The sequence below is a fragment of the Scyliorhinus torazame genome, chromosome 18 (assembly GCF_047496885.1).
Source record: "Scyliorhinus torazame isolate Kashiwa2021f chromosome 18, sScyTor2.1, whole genome shotgun sequence".
NCBI lineage: Eukaryota > Metazoa > Chordata > Chondrichthyes > Carcharhiniformes > Scyliorhinidae > Scyliorhinus > Scyliorhinus torazame.
Window position 1 is genome coordinate 141,493,432 of NC_092724.1, and position 15,632 is coordinate 141,509,063.

Genomic DNA, 15,632 nt, shown 5'->3' on the forward strand with positions numbered 1-15,632 from the left:
TTCTTGTCCTGTACCTTGGGTGTGGTTACCTCCCTGTAACTCTTCTCAATCACCCCCTCTGCCTCCCGGATGATCCGAAGTTCATCCAGCTTCAGCTCCAGTTCCCTAACACGGTCTTTGAGGAGCTGAAGTTGGGTGCACTTCCCGCAGGTATAGTCAGTGGGGACACCGGTGGTATCCCTCACCACCCACATCCTACAGGAGGAGCATGTAACTGGCCTAGCCTCCATCCCCTCTTACCTTAAAGAATATAGCTGCTGTGTGGACTAACTAGATCTCCGCCCTCCGACTCTGCTCCCAGTCAGCTACACTTCCTGTAAACTCCTGGCTCTCTTCGCACTCTTTGCGGAAATGTCGGAAACAAAATGAAAGGAGCACCTTACTCCCTCCTCACCTAACTCCCTCGGTCACCAAACTCTCACTATCGCACTCAAAAAGCACCAAATTCAGCACTCCCTCGGTCACCAAACTCTCACTATCGCACTCAAAAAGCACCAAATTCAGCACTCCCTCGGTCACCAAACTCTCACTATCGCACTCAAAAAGCACCAAATTCAGCACTCAGTGCAACAAAAAAAAAAGAAAAAAAAAAAGAAAATTGTGAAAGGTTGGAGCCTCAGCACTGATTCCTGTGCCACACCACTCATTACATCTTGCCAGCCAGAAAATGTCCCATTTATGCCTAATCTCTGTTTCCTGATAGCTAACCAAGCTATCCTGAAAACCAAGCTATCCAAGCTAACCTCTACCCTGAAAAATAGTGGAGACAAAAACATAGAATGGCCTCCTTCTGCACTGTAAATTCCATGATTCTATATGTTTAGGAAGAGCTGTTGAAAAAGCCTTGGTGAGTTACTGCAGTGCTTTTTATAGCGGGTGCACACTGCAGCCATAGTATACTGGTGCTGGAGGAAGCGAATGTTTAAGATGGTGAATAGGATAGCAATCAAGTAGGCTGCTTTGTCCTGGATGGTGTCTTGTTTATTAAGCGCTGTTGGAACAGCAGTCATTTAAGCAAATAGAGAGCATTCCATCCCATTCCTGACTTGTTGATAGTAGTAAAGCTGCAGAATATACAGCCTCTGACCATCAGGGGGAGCACGTTGGGCAGCACGGTAGCATTGTGGTTAGCACAAATGCTTCACAGCTCCAGGGTCCCAGGTTCGATTCCAGGCTTGGGTCACTGTCTGTGCGGAGTCTGCACGTTCTCCCCGTGTGTGTGTGGGTTTCCTCCCACAGTCCAAAGATGTGCGGGTTAGGTGGATTGGCCATGATAAATTGTTCTTAGTGTTTTAAATTGCCCTTAGTGTTGGGTGGGGTTACTGGGTAATGGGGATAGGGTGGAGGTGTGGGCTTGGGTAGGGTGCTCTTTCCAAGAGCCGGTGCAGACTCGATGGGCCAAATGGCCTCCTTCTGCACTGTAAATTCTAAGTTAATCTCTTGTAGCTGCAGTGTTTACGTGCCAGATAATTTCTAGGCAACAGTGATCGAATGCTCCTGCCCTCATTCCCCACCGAGGAGGTTGAAAGAGGGGGATCAACAATGGTGATTCCATTGAATGTCGGGGGAGGAAGTTAGACTCTCTAATGCTGGAAATTGTCATTGCCCATTGCATTTGGCACACATTTTACTTGTTACTGCCCAAACCTAAAATTGCCCAGACCATGTTGCATGGGGCGTAGACTGCTTTATTATAGGAAGAGTTGCAGATGGAATTGAACGCTATCCTGTCATCTGCAAACATTCCCATATTTGACTGAAAAAGGTTACTGATGAAGCAACTGAAGACTGTTGGACTAGCGCATTGCCCCAAGTAACTCCTGCAGTAAAATCCGTGCGGTTCAATTCCCGTACCAGCCTCCCCGAACAGGCGCCGGAATGTGGCGACTAGGGGCTTTTCACAGTAACTTCATTTGAAGCCTAGTTGTGACAATAAGTGATTTTCATTCATCAACACGGGCTGTATATACTGAATACCTTAGGTACTGTAACTATGAGAGTCAAAGGCTATTCTGCCTGCCGGGCAGTATTTATTGCAATTTGTGAAGCTGAAACAATATGGGGAATCAAATAAAGTCAGTATACATACAGCAAATGTGAAGAAACAATTTGCATTGATAACCTTGAGGCAAGTCAGTATCATAATTTCAGCTGTTTGTGATCGATTGTATAAGATAGCCAATCTAATAGCGTAACTCCAAAGTGTCAGAGACAAAAGTTGTTTTTAAAAAGAAGTATTGGTGATGTGAACTGAGATTAAAAGTTGGATACACTGCATATTTATTTTCATATGAATAAGTTGCACACCAGCATATTCTGAAACTCGAGACATTAAAACCTATTGTAACAGTTTGCGCATGCTTTGATGGTGTTTGTGTGTGTGGGAGTGGTGATGATGGATTAGAGCTACTAATTGCAGATGTGTTGGTGATGCAGGTGGGGAGAGGGGCTTCACTGGGGAATATGAAACACTTGGCTGAAGCCTACATGAGTACATTGTAAAATTGTAATTTTTACAAAGTTCTCCAAAAACACAGATTTTCATATTTATATAATTTGTTGATCTAAAATACGTAAACTTTAATTACATACTATATACTATAATACACTATCAGTGCTGTCTTGCTTTTGCTGAGGTTTGGGATCACGTTAATTTTCTAGTGTCAAACCAGGGTTACATTGGAAAATTGCTTGGGACACACTGCTTTAGGCATTGTCATCCCTTGCTACCTGCCCCCGTTCTCTTTGAAGAATCTGCCAAGAAGGCCTCGGTTCTTCTATCCACTTCAATTGCTATTGCTGTATCTGTGAACCAGGGAGCCCTCTTCTGGACTGGTCTTTCATTTCTCTCATTTAGAGGAAATGTCATTCAGTAGTAGCCTTCTGTGATCCAGTGCAGCTTCCTTTCAAGAGGGACCGAGTGCCTTTAACAATTGGACACTAGCTGCAACTAATGCTTATCTCAAACACTCTTAGGCAGCTTTTGAGTGTACAGGAGCCAGCAGCACAGGTTGCACTGGGCTGCACATTACAATCATTTATATAAGGAGACAGTACAAAGTTTGTGCGTTGCCTATCTCCATGCTAAGAATCATGAAACCACACGCACCCGCCACAAAAGTTTTGCAACCGTCATACACAATTTCTCCTTTTTATTCTCTTTCGTTGCAAGGTTCCAAGATTAATAATTGATCATTTTTAAGTTTCTCAGAAGTTGAAACCAACACATACGATGGTTTAGGTCCTGCGATTTTATTAAGAGCTGGTTATCTGCAGAATAGAATTTTTGTGTACATGCTGGCACATGATTTCCTTAAAACTCATCCAGCTATGCTTTACTGTGTGATATATAAAGAATAGATTATTCAACAAATGACGTGCAAGATTCATGTTCCATACCAAATGATCTTTAGGATTGATTTCATGATCCAGGGCTTCCTGCAACCTTTACAGGAACTACTTCTTGCGAAAATGAATGGATAGAAAAACATTGATTGTGTGCTTGCAGTTTGAGAATTGTCGTTCCTTCTGAGAACGGCAGAGATTAGAATAATACATGTTGTTTGAACATTTTAAGTTGTGGTCAGGCCTGTAATTGATATTAGCGATTAGTTTGGATCAAACTGTTCAAAAGTACATATCTTCGGACTCCGTTGCTGTTTCATATTTCAGGCCTTATTGAGGTGGATTGAGGAAGATTCTGATCCTGAATTTTTGGCTAGAAAGATGCTGATATCTCTCAAACCCATGGAAGCATTCAAGGAATGGAAAGAATGGTTGTTACAGTGTCTGCGTTTTTTGGAAGAGTGAATTTTAATAAATGTGAATCTCTAAAGGTATGGTCAGGGATGAGAATCTTTCAAACTATTAAAAACTATTCATACTATTGCGCAAGCTCCACTAAATCCTTAAAATACAATTAGAAACTGAATAACTACAAAATCTTGACTAGGTGGTGCATGATACAAATCTGTGACATTTACAGTTTGTCAATGGAATTTTCAGGATACTTTTTAAATAATGAGGTGAAGACATTAAAAAAATTTATGTTTATTAGAGTTTTTATATAATAATCAACACAAATGAGAGTAAAAGAATGCAAAAAAGTACAAGCAAATGTCATTTCTTTTTTAAAAACCCAACACCGAAATAACGTAAATACTAAAAAACTAAACTAAACCCAAACCTCCCACCAGCTAACAGTGACTAGATCCTTCGAAAATAAATGGTTGCCATCTTAGATACAACTTTCGACCGACCCCCTGGTGATGAATTTGACTTTCTCCAAGTGTAGAAATTACATTAAGTCACCCAACCAAGCAGAGACACCAGGCGGAGTGGGAAACTTCCAGGCTATCAGTGAGACAATGGTGACAACATCTGCCTCGACCTCAGACTGAATCACCGGCGAATCCGACACCCCACGTATGGCCACCAGTGGACATGGGCCCAAATCTAAATGAAGTATCTCCGACAAGGTGCTAAAGAAGGAAGCCCAGAAGCCTACGAGTTTGGGACAGGACCAGAACATATGCATGTGGCTCACCGTTCCAAGAGCACAGCGATCACATCTTTCATCAACATTTGGGGAAAACCCACTCATCCTTGTCCTGGTCAAGCACATCCTGTGTTACACATTAAACTGAACTAGGCTCAACCGGGCACATGAGGATGCGGCGTTGACCCTGTGAAGGGCCTCCCTCCAAACCTCACTAGTACGTATAGGGCCCACTTTGACTTTCCCATTTCGTCCTCACCCTGCCTAGCGGGGAGGGATCTGACGTGAGAATATAGCCACATAAGCCCGGAATAGACGCCTCACCAGGCCGAGCCAAGGATAGAATCCTCTTCAGCAAGGGAGAAGGTGACGCCAAAAGAAAGGAAGGAAAGTTTGTGCACGACAAGTCCAGAACTTGAAAGTACCGAAAAAGGCTGGAGGAATTGGGTAACTGAAATTTATCAGCTATCTCCCTAAAACTGGAAAATCTCCCCTCCATGAACAGATCCTCAAAACGCTCCAAACACTTCACCTTGCAAGATTTAAATGTTAGGACAAACCAGAAGGCAGGAAAAGGCGATTGTTACAAATAGGGGCTCGCGAAAACGGTGAAAGGAGCTTAAGGTGCTGTCTAAACTGTTTCCAAATCCTAAGAGGAGACCACCACTGAGTTTGAGGCAAATGTAGCAGGGCAATGGTGCAGTGACCATGGTATGGTAAACCAGGGGGCTGGTTTAGCACAGTGGGCTAAGACAGCTGGTTTGTAATGCAGAACAAGACCAGCAGCACGGGTTCAATTCCCGTACCGGCCTCCCCAAACAGGAATGTGGCGACTAGGGGCTTTTCACAGTAACTTCATTGAAGCCTACTTGCGACAATAAGCGATTATTATATTATTATTATTGTAAGAAGAGTGGAAGTGGTGCAGGAGCTAGCCTTCATTTGCCCCCAAATAGAATTGGGGGTCACTAATACCCAACAGACGTTTTTGGACGATAGCAGCCCAGTAATTAAACAATAAATTGGGGAGCACCAAGCCCTCTCCCGTCTGTCTATCCCGTTGGAGTAGAACGTTATGATTTCTGGGATTCTTACCTGCTCAAATAAAAGCCGATATCAATTTTTTAACCCTGATAAAAAAGGAAATGATTTGGCCAGAAAAATGGGACGACATTGAAAGAAAAATAAAACACCTCGGGAGCACATTCATTTTAATTGTTTGAATTCTACCTGCCAAAGATAGTGGAAGGTCGTTCCACCTCTGTAAATCCATTTTGACACTATTAACCAGGCTAGTGTAATTCAACTTGTGTGGTGAGGCCGGTTGTGGGCCACCTGGATCTGCAGATAACAAAATCTTGTATTAGAGAGGTGGAAATGTAACGTCCCTAATTAAGCTCGCCTCCCTGGGGGGGTTAACGGAAACATTCACTCTTACCTAAATTCAATTTAAATGCAGAGAAAGAGTGTTAAGCAACTTCATTATGCTGACAATGGAGGGATTGGGTCTCTAATCTATAGAAGTATGTCATCCGCATACAGAGACATACGAAGCTCCACCCCATCTCAACTACTTGCCCTCCATTAACATGAGGACCTCAATGCTATAGAGGGCCGCTCTATCGCCAGGACGAACAAGAGTGGAGAAAGTGGACAGCCCTGTCTAGTGCCCCCATTCAAGAAAAAATAATCAGAGAGTTTGTATGAATACAGGCAAATCCAAGAAGCGAATTTATGACCAAATCCAAATCTGCCGAGAGCCTCAAATAAATACTCCCATTCCACTCCGCCAATGCCTTTTCCGCATCCAGAGAGACTTATCACCCCAGGTACTGAGGACATTCAGCAGGCGGTGTATATTCACGAAGCCTGTTTGATCCTCCGAAATTATATTAGAGCGACTAGGCTCCAACTGGAGCAGCAGAACCTTAGCAAGCACCTTAACGTCCGCATTCAAAAGTGAGATAGGACCGTATGAACCACACTCTTGTCATGTCCTTGTCCCTCTTCAACAGCAAGGAAATAGAGGCTCGAGTGAGGGTTGGAGGCAGTGACCCCCAGGCTAGGGAATCATTAAACATCTAATAATAAAGGTACAAGAACTTCTTGTAAAATGCAGTCGGAAAGCCATCCGGACCTGGGGGGCAAGACTGAACCAACCCAATAATACGTTTTAAAATTTTGTCTGGGCGTAACAGGGAGTCCAACTCACTGCTCTGATACACCTCGACAGTTAGGATTGATAGACCGTCCAGAAAGTAAGACCTGGTTGATTTATCTGTGGAGGGCTCTGAACCTGTAACGGTTGCGGTAAAAGGATTTAAAAGCTGCATTGACCTGGAGAGGGGCAGAAACCAGGTTACCACCTGGATTAAGTGTCTGAGGGATCTCACGGGAGACCGCTTAACGTTCAAGTTGGTGAGCCAGGAGACAGCTGGCTTTCTCCCTGTATTCATTAAAAAGTGCCCCTGGAGCGCTGAAGCTGATGTACTGCTCTGCTGGGTAGCACGGCAGCACAGTAGTTAGCACTATTGCTTCACAGCGCAAGGGTCCCGGATTCGATTCCCGCATGGGTCACTCTCTCTGCAGAGTCTGCACGTTCTAACTATGTCTGCGTGGGTTTTCTACAGGTGCTCCAGTTTCTTCCCACAAGTCCTGAAAGACGTCCTTTTAAGAAAAGTGTCCGCATCTCCCGGCATGTCGAAAAAAGTATTTTTCTTCAAATGTGACTCTTGAGGCGAGCTGGATAGACGATCCCAAACTTGACTCCCCTCTTGTACAGGGCGGCCTTCACTCCATTAAATATGGCTCTTTTTTCACGAACTCCGCACTCACGCCCCAATACATCCTAGTGGCCTTCCCGCTTGACATCGCGGTTCTCCCTTGCCCATCGAAGAACACACTCTTTTTCTTTAAAACTGTGGAATCTTACTGCACGTGGTGGATCTTCAGAATGAGGCTTCGGCCAAAGTGAGCGATGGGCCTAATTCAGGCAGGGATGCGAATCTACCTTCACCCACCATTTTGAGGAACATGCCTGACAAATATTCTGTGACGATATGGCCCTCCGGGAACCCCACAATCCGGGTGTTCTGCCTCCTGGACCTGTTTCCAGGTCATTCAGCTTGGTTCTTAATGATTTGTTGGTTTCAACCACCGAAGTTCGATCAGCGTTCAGAGCGACAATCCGATCACTACGATCTGATAATGCCGTCTCTGTGCTCTTAATTGTGACTCCATGCACTTAGATGGTCTTACTAGAGTTTTCCAGAACCACATGAATGGGAGCCAAGGCCTCTTCAATTGATCTTTTAAGATCATCGGACACCGGCCTCTGGAGGCGGCATGTCGGAGAAGGTCACACATAAGGTCATTCTTGCCATGGTCCTTGTCGTTTGGGTTTTCTTGCCCAGTTCCCACGGAAATTTGGTGGACAAACCCAAGCCATTTGATTGTATAAGGCAGGGGTTGACGAAAGGATGTCGAAAAGTATAAAAAGACTGTTGGGAAGAAAGGTACAAGTGGACAGAGCCAGAGAGTGTGCGAAGTTCACCTGGAGGGAAAATGGCAGAGTCGATGGCGGGTGTGGCTGCTTCTATCACAGAGGAAACGCTGACTGGGGTAATGGCGCATGAATTTGAAAAGCAATTTTGAGAAATATTTTGAAAAGCAAGGAAGGGAGATGATCAAGATCCACAAAAAAATCTATTGAGGAGGCGCGTGGCTCGATAAGGGAGAAGTTGGAAAAGACCTCGGAGACCGTGAGAGACCATGGAGATGTGCTGAAGGGTGTGGAAGGGACCTGGGGTGGGATTCTCCGAACCCGTGCCGGGTTGTAGAATCAGCGGGCAGGCGGGAAATTCCTACCACGTTGCTCCGAAGCCGGGCTGCCGTTTCTCTGCCGACCGGAGAATCGACGGCAATCACACCCGCGCGGTCGCCGTGATGCCATATGGGGGCCGCTGAAATAGGCCACCACGGCAATTCTCCGTGGGGGGGAATCTGACTCCGGGGAGGATCTCCATACGGGGTCCAGGCCTGCCATCGGCAGGCGGCCGCGATCTGGAGGGGGACTACCTCCTTCCGCACGGCCCGCTGTAAAATCCCCGACATGTTGCTCCGCGCCAGCGCGGAGACGGCAACCACGCGCATGCACCGGTGCGGAGATGGCGACCACGCGCATGCTCTGGCACGGAGACGGCCGTCGCGCGCATGTGGGGACCCGCGCTGGCTGACGCGCGCATGCGGGGACCCGTGCAGGGCCGCCTTTTGCCGCTGGAGCAGCATGCAGCTCTCCGGCGCCCCCTGAACAGCGGTGAATTGCTGGACAATGAGGCCCGTTGACTCCGGCGTACACCACTCCGGTGTTTACGCCAGCGTCAACACTTGGCCGGGATTTCGGAGAATCCCGGCCCTGGTTTCTGCCCCTGTCCAGGTCATGTATGTCATGGCATAGTGACCAAATTGCCTTGTTGGAAGCCGGGATGCTAGCGGGAGCTACCTCGTGCATGTCTTCCCCTTGCATTGTGCCACTCAAAAGTGCAGGTGAAGACATGTTTAACGCAACGTTGTTGAAAATATGCTGTGGATGATCATATTGGAGCTTAAAATGTAAGTCATGTTTCTCTTAAGAATAACAGAGTCTTCTCTAAGGGAAGTTTTGTGGTGGTGTGCACTGATCGTTCATATTCACAGCTAGTGTTGAGGGGTTGAAAAATATCAGAGTAGGCCTCGTATTTACTTAATGCATTGACTTCCAAAACTGGGTTATTACAGTAGGGTTGTGTTGTTGCCAAAGTTCTCAGTGGTAGCGGAACATGGACTCGATTTAAGGCTGAAATTATGTTGGCAAGTTAAAAGCATTTAGAACTTCACTTTCCGGGTTTTCGGAGTATGTATCCTTAAAGACCTGCTAACTTAGAAAGATTATTTTAGCTTCTTCGATTTGTCCATTAATTTGCTCCATTTATTTGCATCAGTCTTGACATGGGGGCAAGTACGTTCAGATCAATTGCATTTATGGATCTATTGCCTAGAAATTGGGTCTTGTAGCGTCTGTTTTTTTAATGTGCTATATGGTCGCCTAAGTCTCCAAAATAGTGCACAAGTAGTATACACACACTGTTCAGTAAGGACAAAGAAATATCTGCTACCCACACCTTCAGCAAGCTTTAGGTTTTTTGCACATGCAAATAAGGATCCAAATGTCTGCTTCAGGACCTTGCAAGATTGGTTTTCCCCAAGGCAGTGTCATCGCTGCATTCAGGAAAACCAACACGACCGAATGCACATGAACAAATGTGAAGTAAATTACTTCTAAATGTGGAGCCAGCAAGAGCAGGGGTATTCCTTCCGACTCACAGTCGACCATCCTCCTCTGATCACAGTTGTTTCTGGCCTGCTCACCCATGGCCAATTAGGCGATCCTGAATTTTGTGTGTTTTTGAAAGTATATATCTGAATGTGAAATTTATCTTGGTATTTTCACAGTTGATTTTTGTTTATATTTTTCAAGGTTTCTTTACGCACTTTGCTTGCAACATTTTACGCTGTTACAATTAAAATTTTGATAATTGGCACTGTGATGGCGATTACGTCTTTATTATTTGGGAAATGAAGAGAATGAATGGAGAGTTGCAAGATAGGGTCAGAATACTAGAGTCCTCCTGACCCATGAAACTATGTCCAGACTTTTAATCCCACAAATATGCTTTGTTTTTAAAAAAATGTCAAGTTGCATTCCATAACTGTTCAAATAGGACATTACTAAGTAATTTACTTCACATTACAGTATATGGCATTTAGAGGTGCCTCAATACACTTGGTATTTTCAATATACATTCCAAGATAAAGATACTGCCCAAATGAAACTACATCTAGCTGGAAACACACTTCAGAATTTTGGAGGAGAACCACCTTTGCTCCACTTCACTAGGGAGGCACTGCCAAGGTCATCATAGCCCTTCCCAGGCCTCTGGTCATCATTTGTGTGCCTGGCACATTCCAAGCTGCCCCAGGGGATTTAAGTGATATTAGTCAAATTTGTGTTCACACATGTTACAAATGCATTGTTCATCAGTTCAGCAATTGCATCACTTTCCACTTGGGAAACTGACAAGAGTAAGTGAATAGTGCAATTTTATTTCTGTTGGTAGTTTTTTTTAGCCTGGAACATTATTTAAGCAGCTATGAAATCCCGAACGCATCTCTGCTAGAATGTATTTGCATTGAGATGGCCTTGCAAGTAGCTCCACTGCAATTGCTACTGCATTAAAAGTCTGTTGAACAGCTTTCTTTGTGCCTTTTAAAGAAGGAAATAAAACATGTCCAAGCAATTATAGACCAGCCGGCTTAACATGGATGGTAGGGACAATAATGGAATAAAAGAAAAAATAAAAGAACCAAATATATAACAATGAATAGTCAGCATGGATTTCCAAAGGGAAAGTCTTACTTGACCATCCTCATTGAATTCTTTGAAGAGGTTACAAAGAAAGTAGATAAGGTTAATGCAGTTGATATAAAGAGAAGGTAATATATCTAGATTTCCAAAAGCCTTTGATTTTGTACCACATAATAGACTAACAAATAAGATTAGAGCATGCAGAACCAATGGAAAAGTAGAAAAATAGAAATGTAACCCCAAGGCATTTTATAAGCATATTAAGATCAGGAGGATGATCAGGGAAAAGGTGGGGCCCATTCGAGACCAAAGGGGCAATCTGCATGTGGAGCCAGAGGGCGTGGGCAAGGTCTTAAATCAATATTTTTCATCTGTATTCACTAAGGGGAAAGACATGGCAGCTGGAGATTTCAGTTGGGTGGGTAAAGTTCTAGAATACGTTAAGGTTAATAAGAATGAGTTGTTAGGTATTTTAGCTGGCATAAAGGTGCATAAATCCCGAGGGCCTGATGACCTATATCCCAGGCTGCTATGGGAGGCAAAGGAGGAGATTGCTGGAGCTCTGACGGAGATATTAAAATCTTTGCTGGTCATAGATGAAGTGCCAGATGATTGGAGGATAGCTAATGTGGTACCTTTATTCAAGGACGGCAGCAGGGATAAGCCAGGTAATTACAGGCCAGTTAGTCTTAACGTCAGTGGTAGGGAAATTATTGGAAAAAATCTGAGGGACAGGATTAATCAACACTTGGAAAGACATAGATTGATCAGGGATAATCAGCACGGATTTCTTGGTGAGTGATCCTGTCTAACTGATTTAATTGAGTTTTTTGAAAAGATGGCTAAATATATTGATGAGGGTACCGCAGTTGATCTGGTTTACATAAACTTCAGTAAGGCCTTCAACGAGGTTCCACATGGAAGGCTGATTCAAAGGTTTAGAGCCCATGGGATCCAAGGCAAATTGGATCAAAAATTGGCTTGTTAATAGGATGGAAAAGGTGATGGTGGAGGATTGCTTTTGTGACTGGAAGCCTGTGACCAGCGATGTACCACATGGATTGGTGCTGAGACCCTTGCTGTTTCTTATACACATTAATAATTTGAATGTAGAAGGTATAGTTAGTAAGTTTGCAGATGACACGAAAATTGGTGGTGTTGTTGATGGTGAGGAGGATAGTCTGAGGATACAGACTGATATTGATCAACTGGTAAATTGAGCAGAGCAATGGCAAATTGAATTTAATTATGATAAGTGTGAGGTAATGCATTCTGGGAGGTCTAATGAGGGTAGAATATACACAATGAATGGCAGGTCCCTAGGGAGAATTGAGGAACAAAGGGGCTTTAGTGTCCAAGTCCATAGATCCCTGGAGGTGGTGGTACAGGTAAATAAGGTGGTGAAGAAGGCATACGGTACTGTGGCTCCAGTGGCACAATTGGTTAGCGCGGGGTACTTATACAGAAGAAGGCAGACGGAATGCTTTTCTTCATTAGCCCAGAGAAAGAATATAGGAGCCGGGAAGTCTTGGTACAACTTTATAATACATCGGTTCGGCCACAGATGGAATATTGTGTGCAGTTCTGGTTGCCACACCATCAGAAGAACGTGATTGCAGAAGAGATTCACCAGGACGTTGCTTGGGATGGAAAGATTCAGCTATCCTCCGGGTCCTCAGGTTTCCTCCCACAGGTCCCAAAGACATGCTTGTTAGGTGAATTGGGCGTTCAGAATTCTCCCTTCGTGTACCCGCACAGGGTCATAGTGTGGCGACTAGGGAATTTTCACAGTAACTTCATTGCAGTGTTAATGTAAGCCTACTTGTGAAACAGATTTTACATTTTTTTTTTTTTTAAATTAATTAAATAAAGAGATACTGGACAGGATGCCTTCGTATTCCCTACAGCAGAGGAGGCTGAGATATACCAGGTTATGAGAGGCATAGATCGGGTAGATTATAAGAATCATTTCCCCATGGCAGAGGTGTCTAAGACCAGAGGGCACAGGGTTTAAGGTGAGGAGTAAGTTATTTAGAGGGGACCTGAGGAAACCAGAGTGTGGTGGAAATATGGAACGCGCTGCCTGAGGGGGTGGTGGAGGCAGGAACCCTCACAGCATTTAAGAAGCATCTGGACAAGCACTTAAATCGTCAAGGCATCGTAGGTAATGGATCAAGTGCTGGTACATGGGGTTAGTATAGATTGGTATTTGATGGTCTGCATAGACATGGTGGGCTAAAGGGCCTGTTCACATGCTGTATGACTCATTGATTCTGGAAAGCAGCAAGTGGAGAATGAGAGTAAAGGGTAGCTACTCAGAGAAACAAGGTGAGGTAGGGTTCCACAAGGAACCATGCCAGGACCACTGTCGTTGTCAAAGTCTACATAAGATACATTGAGATCAAAAACACAAATTCAAAATTTTAGGATTGCACCAAATTGAGCATAGATAATACTGAGATGGGCTGCAACCGATTACAATAAGGCATGAATAAACTTGCAGAATGTGCATATATTTGGCAAATGAATTTCAATGTGGATAAGTCTGAAATTCATTGGTAAGAGAAGTAATAAGGTCACATTATTTGGAAAATTTGAATCTAAATGGGGTAGAGGAACAAGGGGATCTTGGGAATACAAATATACCAGTCATTAAAAGTAGCAATGCAGGTTAATACGGCCATTTAAGAAGTAAACCAAGCACAAGGGCTTATTTATTAGGAGGGAGGGGGAATAGAGGGCTATGCTAAGTTAGATAAAGAAGGGTGAAGGAAGACACAAGTGGAACAAAAAGGCCAGGCAAACTGTTTGGACCAAACGGCCTGTTTGCATACTGTGTGTTATATATTAGTCTGGAGAATTAGTTTCCTCTGCACTGAGGAAAACAACCCCAGTCTCTCCAATCCCTCATCGTAGCTGAAATGCTCCAGCCCAGGCAACATCCTGGTAAATCTCCACCGCACCGTTTCAAGTGCTATCACATCCCTCCTATAATGTGGATTCCAGAGCTGTGCACAATACTCTAGCTGTGGCCGAACCAATGTTTTAACCAGTTCCAGCATAAACCAATGCTTTATAATACAGAACATCTGAGAATATTCTAAATTCTGCCTCATTACCTTTAAAGTTCAGTAATTATGCACCACTAACTCTCAAGAATTAAACGGGTGGGGTAAAGTTTACAGTTGGGCAAATGAATGTTTTTGGAGCAGCAGAATTTAGTGACTAAGTCATTTTAGTTAATTGGCAGTACAGTGAATGTGATCGAACGTAGCAGTGAGATTCTTCAAATGACGATCAAGTTGACCAAAAAGTTTGACACAAAATCTACATTTTATTTAAATTACCAGTTTTATTTATTACTTGACCTTTTTAATTGAAAGAATTATAAACAGCTTTGACAAGCTACTGCCCAATCACATGAGATTTAAAATCTGGCCAATCACACTTCTTGTTCTTGCTGTGTGTATTTAAGCTGCGCAGATGTTTGTTTTCTAAGTAAGTACTTTTTTTTGCAGGCGTTTAAAAAGTAAATTCTTAAAATAGTTTGTAGGACATACTATTGGACCAGGTTCCTTATAGTTGGAAAGGTTTTATTTATATGGAGAACACAGTAATGTTATATATGTTAATGTAAAATTTAAGTGGCAATTTTGTGAAAAATAGTTTAACCTCTACGCATTCCTTTTCACTTAAACACCGTTCCACCAAATGGAGTTTTAGATTCTGTGTTCTATTCAAAATGGCATAGAAAATATACCTTTAACACTGATAAGTTAGGAGAACTATGCATTTTCCTGATTTCCTGTTGCTAATGCATTTCACAATATTATTGTGGATTTCTTTTTAAATTCAGTCTCCTGATGTGGGCATTGCTGGCAAAGCCAGCACCGACTGACCTCAACTAATCACCCTTGAGACAGTGGTGATGAACCACATTTTCGAGTTTCCACAGTCCATGTGATGAAAGCCCTCCAACAGTGATGTTAAGTAGGAAGTTCCTGAATTTTGAACCAGGGACATTGAAGTTACAATGATTATATATTTAACTCAGGATGGAGCGTAACTTGGAGGAGAACTTCGTGAGGTTCCCATGCCCTTGCTGCCCAACATTTGGTGTTAGAGGTTGCAGGATTGCAGGGGACTGTTGAAGAAGTATTGGTAAGTTGCAGCAGTGTATTCTTTTACACTGCAGCCAGTGTGCGCTGGTGGTGAAGGGAGTGAATATTTATGGTGCTGAATGAATTGAAACTTAATTGGAATCCTTTGCCCAGGATGGTATTGAGCTTCCTGAGTGTTGTTGGAGCTGAGCTGCACACATCCAGGCAAGTGAAGATTATTCCATCACCTTGCTGAATTGTGCTTTGTAGTCAGAAGATGAGTAACCTTTCTCTGTACATCCAGACTCTGACCTGCTTTTTTAGTCAATGTATTTATGTGGCTGGTCGAGTTAAGTATCTGGGCAATCTAAGATGCTATGTTGGAGGATATGACAATGCGTTACATCATCATGGCCATTGTCTGATAGTGATTCTTTTCCTTTCAAAGTTGCTTCTCTCAGTTGCATGGTCCACATCCAAACTACTTTGACCAGGGTGGTATGGTGGCACAGTGGTTAGCACTACTGCCTCAGTGCCAGGGACCCAGGTTCAATTCTGACCTTGGGTGACTGTAGAGTTGTATGTTATCCCCATGTTTGTAAAAATGCACCACTAATCCACCAGCTAAGCA

General features: G+C 43.6%; 1 protein-coding gene across 6 annotated transcripts in view; it reads left to right on the forward strand.

Moving 5' to 3' along the window:
• The window catches only part of LOC140395569 (archaemetzincin-2), a 213,487-nt gene that overhangs the window by 61,606 nt on the left and 136,249 nt on the right, over window positions 1–15,632 (forward strand). For 3 of the 6 annotated variants that reach the window (XM_072483508.1, XM_072483514.1, XM_072483509.1), the window contains one exon: window positions 3,673–10,083. The exons of the other annotated variants lie outside the window; for them this stretch is intronic. In XM_072483508.1, coding sequence (XP_072339609.1) covers window positions 3,673–3,810 — 138 coding nt within the window. In that variant the 3' untranslated portion in view covers window positions 3,811–10,083. Of the gene's footprint in view, window positions 1–3,672; window positions 10,084–15,632 lie in introns of those variants that run through there. 6 annotated transcript variants of the gene reach the window in all.